We start from the raw sequence: 12,657 nt of genomic DNA on the forward strand, positions 1-12,657 counted from the left end.
TCCCTCAACTTCTCATTTGCCCACAAGATTCAATTTTTGGTAAAAGTACTTCTATTTCGTCTCTAGTACACCAGTTTCGGCACTGATTGGAGGTTATGTAAATTCAGTTCGCTAACTCATGGCAGGTCACTATTTGCGCTGTTTTGGCTGCTTTTCGCTACCAGTTTTTCCTAATGATGCCCTGAAGATAATTTTGGGCAATAAGATTTAACCAACATTTAAGACACTTTCTGCTTCTTATCTCGTGAGAAGTGTGCAAGTGAATGCGCACGACAGGTATTTAGTTTTTGAACGGCCGCTGACGGGCAACACAAAATGTAAGCGAAGTTATTGGGCTATCAGTGTTGTGGACCAAATTTCTGTCACCCAACAGCGAAAAGAAGCAGTAGAAATCCAGATTTAACTGGACTCAAGGTCAGGAGGGTAAATAAGGTTGGTTTTGTCGTCCCTCTCCTCCGTGCATCCCAGCACCCAACACGACCTGTATATATCTGCCTCACCAAACAATATTTCCCAACCTGCGACCTTTAATATGTTGACGGCACAAGTACTGTGACAACAGCCGTGTGTTTTGCAGACAATTTTCTCATGTGCGATGAAGTCGCGGACCCACATAGGCGCAATGCGTTATGACATCAGGTAAGTACTTTTCCATCCATGGAGAATGGGTTTACTAAATGTCTCGCTGTTGATCAGCAGGTGCAGGAAACCAGGCAGTTTTTTTGCTGGCTATCAATTAAAAATTCCCTTATCTTAATATAAAATCTTGAATTTTTACTAAAATAGGAATTTTTACCAACAAAAAACGAAAAAGATCAAGACTCAATCCAGCCACCAACGAGGCGCCATCCGAATTTAGCTGCAGTAACCCTGCTTTGACATTGGAGCACCGCTTCCCATTTCGAGGCCCGGCTGTGGTTGACGCCATTCGATTCGAGGCACCTGTGCAACAGTTGACCGAGGAATGCCGCCGCTGTGGCTGGGGATCCGCTTGTGCTGCCATAGAGGTGAAACGATCTGGTGCGGCGTTGCTGTTGTGTTTCTTCAGTATAAACATTGAACAGAAGCGGCCGAAGCTGGCGCTTTTTCAGTGTGGAGCAACCTCGGCGAAGTGGCCTCGCGCATGTCTAGTGCTGATGAGCCCGCCGCGGACGGGGGACGCGCAGCGAGAGCCGGAGTGCTGGTGATTTTAGCTGTTAATATGTGATATTTTAGCTTGAGCGGTATCTCGAAAATACCATGCTGAAGTTCTTCAGTAAGCGACATAAGGGTCGCGCAGCTCAGCGCCTGGATGCCAATGGTCTAAATGACCAGAATGCTGCGAAATACAACAAGCATGTGCTCCCCTGCAAGGTCCTGCTTTTGGATGGGACGGACATATCTGTTGAACTGCCAGTAAGTATATGGTTTATCGATGATGTAGCCATAAACAGAGATTCACATCTTGTAGAGATGAAGTTGGCAGGTGTCAGTACTTCATTCAAGTTTTTTACCAGCTGAATTAGCATCAGTGGCTGTCTGGTGATGCACCTGCTGATCTTGTGCCTAGCTAGTCATCTGACAGATGTCAGGTGCACGACCCAGGTGTTTGAGGTAGCTTCAGTTTGGCATAGTAGGTAGTGGGTCCAGGCCAGTGGTTGATGTCACCTGTTTCATTTACATCTGGTTGCATGAACCAAAGCCTGTATGGAAACAGGCCTGGTATCTTATCAGAGTTTCCCTAATTAGCTGAAGTTAAATCAGGCTCATATGTGCACTCAGCCAGATTTTTTTTGTGGCATGTAGCAATGTTGGCAGATTATGTGAAGGGATTTTCACATCTGGAAGAAACAGCCCATTTGTTGGCTCCCAGACTGGCCTCTTCTTGATGTGGCATACCACATAAGGCCAGTATGAGAGCTCTGTTATATTAGCCCAGTGTTCAAGTGTCTGGCTTTTTTGCTGAGGTTCATTTTAAAAGTGACATTTGAAATCTTAAGTTGTATTATCTAATCCTACTGTGTTATCTTTTTTGCTATATTACCTTAAGCATGTAATTTTATAATCATTACGCATGGACTTTGTAGACTTGGGTGCCGTCCAACTCTCAGCTACTTAGCAAAAATAGAACGCCCGAATTGTTCATAGCTACTAAAAATTTGTTGATATCATGTTCTTTGTCTTGTGCAGTGGTCTTTTTCTGGTCTTGAAGCTTGATGTTATTTTATTAAATGCAGCCTTTTCACATAATTTCAGGCTTAACATGCAGAAGCAATATTGTAGAATATTACACACAAGGGCAATACATGATAAGATCAGTCTGCAGGTCATCCAGGGACATCAGCAAAATGCTGGAGTCCACTGCACTCTGATAATAGAGTGGCAATATTGCCACAAAGTCACCTTTTCAAAATTTGGTATGATCTGTTTACCAGTCTTTGTGGATTCTGCATGACAAAGTGCCTTGTGCAAGGAGAGGGGAACTATTGGTCCATAGCCTGTAAATACACACAGATAGTCTGGACCTTGAGGGATGAAATGCTGTTCCTGGCTTTGACCATTATGCCTGCTAAACCATTCAGATTTTGCAGGTTAAATGTAGCTCGCTCGTGATGCAATTCACAGCTCCTGCCAGCAGAACAGTCAGTGGATGTCATAAATCATTAGCAGCTGAAAGCATTGCTAAACCCCTATGACATTGACAACCCATCCTGCATTCACCAGGCTGCCCCCTCTGACTTCACTTTGGTGGTGTATCAGCTGAGCAGTTGCAGTCTAGTGGGTTCTGCCACCTTCACCACCACCACCCTGTGTGCTGGGCAGTCCAGTGGCATTGCCACGGGCTCGGCACTGCTCCCACCTGACAATCCTGGAAAAGGCTGGGGCATCTGACCAGTCCGCGCCGACTGATGACGCTGGCCGCCTTCTGCGCCACAGAAAAAGGAGCTGGGCGCCGGCCTCTGTGACCAGGTGTTCTACTCGCTGGACCTCATCGAGAAGGATTACTTCGGCCTGCAGTTCACCGACCACAATCACGTGCAGGTGGGTCGGCGGCGGCGACGGCCTTGCCTGCCGAAAGCGGATGCCTCTAAGCCGTGGGCGGTACACAGACGGCGGTGATGAGTAATATCAAAACAACCACTTCCGCTCATCCTGCCGGGTATTCAGGCTGCCTACTTACAGATGTCTGGCGGTGATCGGCGTCATACTAGTTGAAGGTTGGTGTAGGGACGCTAGGTAAACTTTGGGATCTATGGCTGGAAGCGAAAATAAACCATATGATGGTAGGTCAGGGATGGAGCGTGGGGGGGGGGTGATAGGCCTCCCCCCCCCCCCCCTGAACCATGATTTTTGCATCAGACGCTTGGCGATTTCGCAAGCATTTGATCTAAATTCGCAGGATTTTGGAGAAGGTAGTCTGACGTTCCCTTGAAGGTTCAAAAGTCCCGCCTGGAATATCCCATGTCCGGTAAATATGGTCAGTTGAGGTGGAGCTTTGTTCATGTAAGCCAATGTCACCGATGCTGCGATTCGATGCTGATTGCCCTGACTCACAAGCCTAAAATGGTCCTGAAATAATTTTGGGACCACGAGACGTGCACTGGTTGCATGCTTTGTGCCCTTACCAGTGAGTGTGATTACCTTCAGCTATTTGCGGTTGGCCAGTTGGACGTAGTTTCAGCGTTCCAGCTGATAGGCGGATGTCTTTCGGATGCAAATGGTGGGACAGGGAACTTTCAGCCCACCGTCCCATGCCCGACGTGCGCCGCTAAATTTCCCGTTTGGTATTCGACGCGGCCGGTATGTTTTCACAGACCCATATGTAAACGACCAGCAAACTGAAAACGACCTCACGAAATGCGACAGCCCGTTATGCCATTTAGTGTGACGATTGCGGGTATAATTTGTGGCGACTTGTTTCTTTCTTGGACAAAGTTCGTGATTTCTCATGTAATTGTGTTCATCTCCGCTTCAGTGTACGCTGAGTTCAGACACCTTTGTGTGGCGAAAGCTGAGATGCACTTTTGTCGCAAGGCGGTTGGCACTGTTCGTGCGATTTACCTCGGCATTGCGGGAGAATAGGTTGCGGTATTTGTGGTCGAAATGTATACTTGCGATTGGAAGGTCCTAGAGAATGGGTGTATTGACCAAAAGTAGGATGTGAATGAGCCGGTGAGTCCTCTTGTCATTCACTCGGCTCACAGGAGGCTGCTGCGCCGGTCGTTGACAGTCCACCTAGGTAGCGGCATGCCTGTAACATCCTTCATCTTACTGATACATGTTGTCTGGACTTCCATTGTTTTGTTTTTTAGGGTCGCGGCTTACCAGTCGAGGGAAGGAACAAAGCGATGTTTTAATAGATGAATTGAACCTTTCTGCGCGGGCAGGCCACGATTGCGGTCTGGGCTGGCTCCAGTAATGCGGCGTGCCCTGGCCTGCCCTGTGCATCTCTTACAATCAGGCAAACATTGATACACACGCGAATAGCCAGTCATACCGGAAGGGATCACTGACCTATCGATATACAACACATGTCGTATACTGGTAAGCCTGGACCCGACGAGCGCCAAGGCCGCCCCACACGGGCCACTTTTCGTTGCGCAGCTTTGTGATGAGATACAAGGCGGGACAGAACTGAACAGTATCATAACGCCGCAACCAGTAGCATTCTGTGAAGCGCCCCACGCTGCCATCTATGTATCAGACGAACGGAACTCCGCTTCTTGACAGATGAAAACTTTGAGGACATCTTGACTCGATGAGGTTTGTCGCGGGTGGTTTGTTTATGTCAATGTGCGCATGATTTTGACAGTTACGTTACTCTTCAGTTCCGCTTAACATTGCATGACGTCGCGTCGCGTCGCATCGCATCGCATCGCATCGCATCGCATCGCATCGCATCGCATCGCAACGCAGCAAAAAGTGGCCAGCGTGGGACGGCCTCTAACAGCACGATCATGCCGCCGGTCCTGTAGCTCAATAGTTGGAGTTTCGGACGCTGTTGAATGTGCGACTTGGTGCGGCATCACGCCCCGAAGCCACGCTCACGTGGCCGACCATGGGCGGCCAGCTGGCAAACGGCCAAGAGAGCTGTCCGAAACGAGGACGGCCACGCAGCTGTCGTGCGTGACATGTTAATCTTTCAATAAAAGCGTGGGTGCAAGCTCTTGGTGGATGTAGAGCTCCTCGAGTGGGATAGCTTCCCCAGGTTATTCGGAATAAGCTATGCCTGCAACACTGCACAAAGTTCGTTCAAATAAAAAATATGGCATCCAGGTATGTTCTGTACTGGCGAAATATGTAACACCGTTGACGAAATTCAGCATCCTGATGGTTTTAATCTTGGAGAACTGAGTGACGCTTATGTGCGCTTTGCTAACGTGAAGCGACATTGTATAATCAAATCAAATCTTCGTAACTGAATGATTTGTCTTCAAGATGACAAACTTGTAGACATCCGACATTAGCAATGGACGAACTGTGCTTGTCTCCCCTCTCGGATTATAGCAATAACTGCCCACTTTACGCTCCTGGATTGAGGTCCCTAAACGTCAGAAAAAAGCGAGTCTAATGTCAGAAACCCTGGTTGCCAATTTAGAACTGAACAGATGCCATGCACATATCGCTTCCGCGCCCCCAAGGAACGATAGCCTCCCCCCCCCCCCCCCCACACACACACAAATCTTACCGCCAACCAGTTCTGTGTGCGTGCGCCCAGCCCGCCACGCTGGACCACAGGGCGTTGCTCCTGGCGCGCGCTCTGGGCTGAGAACGATGTGGCTTCCTTACTGTCCGCGCGGCTCTCAATCCGCTGAGGCTGGCTGGAGCCCACAAACCACATGCTCAGTCAGCTTCTGGCAAATCTGGTGCGGAATCTCTGTGCTTTGATTGGTTGCCAGCTTCGCCCTCGTGCATGGTCAGCTAGTTCTCCCGATCCCACCCGTCAGGTGTTCATCTTTATTGACCCGAGCTCGGCAACCGTTTAAGATGCCTTTTTACAACGCTGCGACCTTTCTTCGCCACATTTCCTGCACGTACTTCGGCAGTCTGGGAGCCAGGCGCGACCAACGGCGTCCGTAGAGGCGGTGGAGTGGCGGCGGGCGGACCCGCTGGCGCACGCGGTGGGCCACACACGTTCAACCGCTGCGACGCCTGACTGCAGTCTCAGCGGCGGACGACCCTGCCGGGCCGGGCCGGCCGGTGCCGACCCGGCCGTGCCTCGGACCCTCGGCCAAGCGTGCTGCGGTTGGCGCGTGCGCCGACTCCGTGACGGCCAGCCGCGGCGCCCGTCACGTGCCGCGGCGCGCCACAGCTGCGGCCGCCCTCCGCCCGGCGTCGGGCCGGCACGAGCTGCTCTTGGGCTCAGCGGCGGCCGGCCTGGCGCGTCGCCTCCGCCATGGATGATCGGTCGGCGCTTATTGGACTCCGCTCTAGATCGGACCCTCTGTGCCGGTTTTTGTCGAAATGTATACAGGTGGTCTTATTGTATATAAAAAGGAAGCCAGGCATCGCCATTTCATTCTCCAGTTGTTAAAGCGATGATTGTTATGATATTGCTCTCGTGTATTTAAGAGTGGGCTAGCGTGTTTGAAGCCCATCGACATCACGAAGACCACATGCGAGTCCTTCGCATCTGATTGTGCTTTATAATAGGGATTTCGTTCCCTTGCGTGACATTAATGGAGGGTTTGTTGTCACGCATTTTCCCGTGGGAATGCGCCGGCACACTCGTTTATTGATCCCATCGGTGTTTAGTCGAGGCGATGGGAACAGCAATCCCGGAAACCGCTCTAATTCGAACTCAGGACTATCGCCATGCCTTCGTTCCTGCTAGTAATTTGGCAGCACGGGGTGCTCCAGTTTGTGTTGTCATCACCTATTTTACGTGTCGTGAATGTGATAGTCATCATTTCCGTCCATTTTTATATGGATACAAGCCGTAATATCTACCATCTCGGTACATCTGTCGCATTGGTTGGATGTTGTATGCATGCGGGGTACTGTCGATAGGACTGTTCTTCATGCCAGATGATGCACCCAGGAATGGCTTCTGGTGGTATTAGTGGGTGTCCCTACCAACGTGTATTATGACCAGTCTAGCACGCTGCGCGCTCGGAATGTCTTATGGTTAAAGTTAGCTACTCGCATTTAGCGCGCACGAAGCTTACGGCCATTTTCCCCTTGCAGCACTGGTTGGACCCGACGAAACAAGTCCGGAAACAAGTCAAAAGTAAGTGTAATCGTGTGCTTAAATGCACGGTGCAGCAGTTTTCAAACTAAGCACGTGTTATTGTCTCACGCTCGTACCGCGGGTGTTGGTATAACCGTCTGTCGGGTACGTGAAGAGGTCTGCCTGTCTCCTTACCTTGGTCCGGTTTGTCCGGCTGGTGCACGGCCCGTGTGCTGCCAGCTACAGCGCACGTGCCGCGAGCGAAGGTCGCCGGGCTCCGCGGCACCAGACGCCTGTAGTTATGGTCAGCTGGCGCGCGCTACTGGCCGGCTGCGCGCCGCGCTGAGCGGCAGCGGCGCCCTGTCACCACGGCGGCGGCCCCGGTCGCCGTCTGCTCATCTGTTCAGCTGTCCCTCCCTCGGGCCCTGGACGGGTACAGATGGCCGTCCGTCACTCCGTTCTCGGGTTGGCGACACCGCGCTGCCAGCATTTTCGTCAGCCTGTTTGTTCAGAGGTGGCCAAACGGCTCGTTCGTCTGCATGGTTGACTGCCTGGTTTCTCTGTTCTTACAGTGGCAAGTGGTTTGCGACGAAATAATCGTGGGACTATTTCTTGTGGACGCTGGTGCCCAGGATCACGGTGCTATGGTTGGCGAGTGTCGCAAAATTTTAAACCATATCCGGTTGTCATCATTCTACGGCGTGTTTCCGTTTGTTCTTTGCCGCATACTTCCCTACCAATACCAGCATACCGGTCAAGGCAAGGCAGTGGACCCGCATTGCCTGTGCCGTGTCAACGGCTTGTCCCCGTCCCTCCCTGCCGTGTGTACAGGGGAGGGGGGCTGCCCCCTCCCGCCGCCAGGGCGGACGGAGTCCGGTGACGGGGGCTAGCTGACGGGCGCCGTGTTTCAGTCGGGCCGCCGTTCACGCTGCGGCTGCGGATCAAGTTCTACTCGTCCGAGCCCAACAACCTGCGGGAGGAGCTGACCAGGTGAGAGGCCCGCCGACACCCGCTAGGTCCGGTGAGAGGGCCCGCCTGCACCGCCCCAGGTCGTGAGAGCCCGCCCGCCCGCACCGCCAGGTCGGTGAGAAGCCCGCCCGCAACCGCCCCAGGTCGTGAGAGGCCCGCCCGCCCGCACCGCCAGTTCGGTGAGAGGCCCGCCCGCCCGCACCGCCAGGTCGCGGCCCGCAAACCCGGCATGGTGCTGTAGGTTGATCGCCACACGGCGTCAGTTCATTGGCCACTGTCGGTGCTTCTCGTCTCGCTCGTGGGGCTAGGCCCCATGCCAAGCTGTGTGTGCGTTTTTGGTGCCGCGAGCTGCTTCACTCACTCGTTTGTCGGGCTTGCTTCGAGACGTCCCTTGTGGCTGAGTGATATATAGTCGTTGCGCGCGTAATGCCACTTATTATGCCCTGAGCATAGTGCCTGCAGGTGCGTGCTGATCTTTTTACAGCGTGATTGGCACGCCGTGTTGCGTGCCTTGCGTCATTGCATCGCCGCAGTTGTTCGTGACCGTCCGTGTCGAATATTTTGTTGCGTTCGAGCGTGGATACTACCACGTCACACTGTGCCAGACATTGGCGCAGGTTTTCCTCGGCGTCCTGTTATTGTTCGGGGTGGGACGGAGCCCACTAGCTTATAAAACGCCCAGACATTTATTGCTTCTTGCAACGATATGTGCGATCTAGGCGAAACAGCCAGAAATGGCGAATGATACCGTCGAATACTGGCAGTCATTAGTCTTGCGTGCAATCCTGCCATGGCATTAGTTGAAGGTTCTCAAACATCTTAGCCTGAAAATCAGGCGCCGTTCTTGTTCAAAGCTTCTTCCCGAATTTATGTGACTGTTTTGTGTATTCTGTGAAGTGTTGCCAAGCGTGCATTTCAAGTTTCCAAACATGCGAACCTGTGTTTGTCGTGGTTGGGCTGTGGAACCAACTGACAAAAGCGATGTAGCCGTCACCTTTTCCTGCGAGTCACGCTGTCCGATGTCCCGAAGCTCCACTGCCGCCCATTCGCTGGCTCTCCAGAAAACCGTAAACCGGGGGATACTCCGGCTTTGATCTTTATAGGACGTACGGGATCTAGGGAGCCTACTGCCCCATGCAGTGGGCTCAGATGGGTCCTCCAGTCACGAGTGCCCATAAATTCACGTTCCTGTCATTGGTTCGCGCCTGTAAGAACAGCTCCCTCCAGAACAGCTCGCTCTTCATGGAGATGACCTGCCTTCCTTTGTGGCACTGTCGATGTAATGTCCTGCCGATGACCTGAAGCGTTTGGCCCAGCGTGCCATCCTCGCATGCCGTGCACCCTGAGGTCCCTGCACGCGCCCCGCGCGCCCGCCAGCTCCAGCTGTGGTGGCCGCTCCAGTCTGGCGACAGGCGGGCCGTCAGCCCCGGACCCCGGCTAATTCCTGTAATTGGCGAGTGAGGGCGGCCGCGGCGCGCTCGGTAACGGTGACGCGGCCGCGACGGGCCAGGTCGACCGGAGCCGCGCCGCCCGCGCGCAGGCCGGCCGGCGCGCCTCCGCGCCGTGCGGCCCGCGCGCGCGCTTACCGTGGCGTGCCCGGCGCCCGCTGCCGTCGCGCCCAACCGGCACAAAGGCGACGTGGCCGTCACCGGGCCCTGCGCCGCCCGGTGCGGCCGGCAGACTGGCAAAACCGGTGTCGTCCCCGCCAGACGGACGGCTGCTCGATGCCCGCCTTCACACGGCACCGCCCTGTCTGCAGCGGCGGCGCGCCGCTCGGCGCTGAGCCGGGCGGCGCGCGTGCCGCTCGCCCGCCGAGCGCGTAGGCCGCGCCTGCGCCGGCCCGCCGTCCGCCCGCCGCCGGCCGGGGTCGAAATGTCAAGCGGCCGGGCCCGCGGCGGCGTGATGTACGCAGCCGGCGCGGCGGCGGCGCGGCGGCGCGGCGGCGCGGCGGCGCGGCGGCGTTAGGGTCGGGGACCGGGCGGCCGCTGTCGCCGGGCTGCGCCTCCGAAGGCTGCCACCGCCCCCAGTAACCGGGCGCCGTCCGTTGCAGGTACCTGTTCTTCCTGCAGCTGAAGCAGGACCTGCTGTCGGGCCAGCTGGAGTGCCCGCAGGAGACGGCTGTGCAGCTGGCCGCCCTATGCGTGCAGTGTGAGTGCCGACAGGGGCCCGACTGGCCAGCACACTGCCTGCTTATGGCGCCAGAAGGCCGGTCGCCTCGCATTATTCATGCTGGATAACGGCGGGATTGGTGCTTTGATTATCTTACCTAGACCGGCCTGACATAACGCAACCCTCCGATCCGGAGTCCTCGATCTGTTTGGTGCCTCTTTCGTCATGACCCTGATGCATATGATTGGGGTCGATGGGACGGGCTCGATCCAGCATCGCTCGGCGTGTGGCTCGCGTGCGTTGGCTGTGGCGTGAGACGTCAGCGGCAGTAGGCGTTCGCAGCCAGTGAGCCCAGCGGCGGCCCCAGTGGCATCGTCCCCCGACGGTGTCCGCTGTGTCTTCCCGTGGGACCCCGACATGAGACCTTCGTATGTCGTCCCGTCATATTATCGACGGAGCCCGGGCCCTGTGGTCGGCGTCCCCATCACGCAACAAACACCACCGGGGCGGAGAGGTGGGGGACTGGAGGCAGGGAGGGCCGCCTCCATCGGGTTCGATGGACTTTTCTCATGGTCGCTGACGTGTGAGGAAGCATTTTGGGTATATCCACACCTCGCCCGCGTGAGCCGAATGTGCTGAACGTGGGGTTATGGGCTGGGAACTGGGGAAATAACGCGGATACAGCGCCGGTGTAACACGTGGCCCGTCAAGGACGGCATTACAAGGATTGGCCTACCAGAAACGTGTTCTCGCCTTGATTTCGGGGGAGGGGGGGACCAGTAGAAATCCTGATCTGACTGGATGGATTCTGACCATCGGAAATATTGTCACCGGTGCGTTTTGTCCTAGACCTCAGCACTGTGAACTGTCATGTCACCACAGTTGACACACTACTGTGTTTTACCCACCCCTTGCAGCGTCCGTGCTGGAGCGAAATGTGTACGAAAGAATTGCAGCGCAAAGAGAATAAACTTTGGGCAAAAGAGAGCTCAAATGAATGAAGGGGATATGCTTCGACCGTCTATAAGCGTAATTAAAATGTTTTTTTTGTGAGGCTCATTACCATACGAAACATGTGTGCTGGGGACATCTGCAATGGCATCGCTTTGCTTTTAGACGGAATGGGAAGTTCTATTAATGATCATTGAACACGACATATTACAGGCGCTCTTTGCTTTTGCGCCGCTTGCCAGGACCGGTTTGGTAGTTGTGCAAGTGCTGTATCACACACCCCTACGCTAGTTTTGGGGAGTCTAAACCTGTTGCCACCACACGCACTGTTCAACGCTTTCGTATGCATACTGCAACTAAATACATCTTGCAGCACCCCGCTAAAATGCAGCTACGCGCCCTGCCAATTCCGTGCCTGTCCTTTGCGAAAGCCTAAAATAGCAGGCCTGGGCTTTGACAAGCGCCATGGAGGCGTACTCACTCGTCACTGCCCCACTGGCATGCGAAATGGCGCCGTTTGGAGACTGATGCCATTAGACAATCGTTCTTCCTTTTAAGGTTCTCACGATTGCTGACTGCGCAACTCCGCTTGGCAGCATTGAAATTGCATGCTCTCCACATTTACGTAACAATAAAATTTCACCTCCGTAATTCAGATTGTGCTTAATTTCTGCGAACGTTGATGTAGGAACATTCCAACATCCGTGCCCGCCATATCTGAGGCGGAATCAACGAAATTGATTCCTGTCTGTCGGACAAAACGGTCTGCGAAGCTCACACTGCATCTTGGTATTTTGGGACCGATAAGATCGCAAAAAATCGTTACACAGGTTTTCGGTCTGAACACATTCTGGTGTCTAGGGCCACTAAACGGCCATGGTTTCATGTTGGGGTACTCTGCCGCGTGTCTGGGGCGCGCCGGGGGACGATGAACAGGGAACGACCCATGAGAACTCCACCGTGACTGCAGTGTCCAGGGGAGTGTGGTACGGATGGAGAGGGCTGCGACGGGGTTTGAATGGCGGCGGGCCGTGTACGGCTGCAGCAGAGGAGGCGTCGCTCGGCTGGCGCCAGAGCGGAGGGCGGAGGGTGTGCCGCCTGACTGCCGCGGTATGGGGACGGCGAGAGCTGCCATGGCCCGTCTCTGACCCGGTTGGGTGCGGTGGGGAGGGGCGCATGGCTGACCCCGTTCCGGCACGTCCTGCAGCCAACCGGATGGACGGCTGGGTGTCAGGGACGCTGCGTTATGGCCCGCCGGCGCCTCGCCGCCGGCAGCCAGCCAGTCGGGCCGACGAAAATTGCGGACAATTGCTACATAAGGATTTTGATAGCCAGTTCAGCGACCTATTCGGAGTAAAGTAATTATAGTTTGAATGGTATTTTTGTTGTAATCAGGCACTGAATTGGCGGTAATTAAACGCCGGTCCACAGCATTTCCGAAAATTGTAACGCTGTAGTAGTCAAACCTGAAACGCGGC

At 54.5% G+C, this 12,657-nt stretch overlaps 1 protein-coding gene across 1 annotated transcript in view; it reads left to right on the forward strand.

Annotated features, from left to right (window-relative positions):
* The first annotated feature begins 963 nt into the window (after positions 1 to 963).
* Positions 964 to 12,657, forward strand: part of LOC119109836 (band 4.1-like protein 5) — a 28,622-nt gene continuing 16,928 nt past the window's right edge. Inside the window, 5 exon segments of the mRNA XM_037233589.1 lie at positions 964 to 1,395; positions 2,917 to 3,021; positions 7,168 to 7,210; positions 8,062 to 8,140; positions 10,170 to 10,267. Coding sequence (XP_037089484.1) covers positions 1,240 to 1,395; positions 2,917 to 3,021; positions 7,168 to 7,210; positions 8,062 to 8,140; positions 10,170 to 10,267 — 481 coding nt within the window. The 5' untranslated portion in view covers positions 964 to 1,239.

Source organism: Pollicipes pollicipes, unplaced genomic scaffold (genome assembly GCF_011947565.3).
Source record: "Pollicipes pollicipes isolate AB1234 unplaced genomic scaffold, Ppol_2.1 Scaffold_7231;HRSCAF=8579_pilon_pilon_pilon, whole genome shotgun sequence".
Lineage (NCBI taxonomy): Eukaryota > Metazoa > Arthropoda > Thecostraca > Pollicipedomorpha > Pollicipedidae > Pollicipes > Pollicipes pollicipes.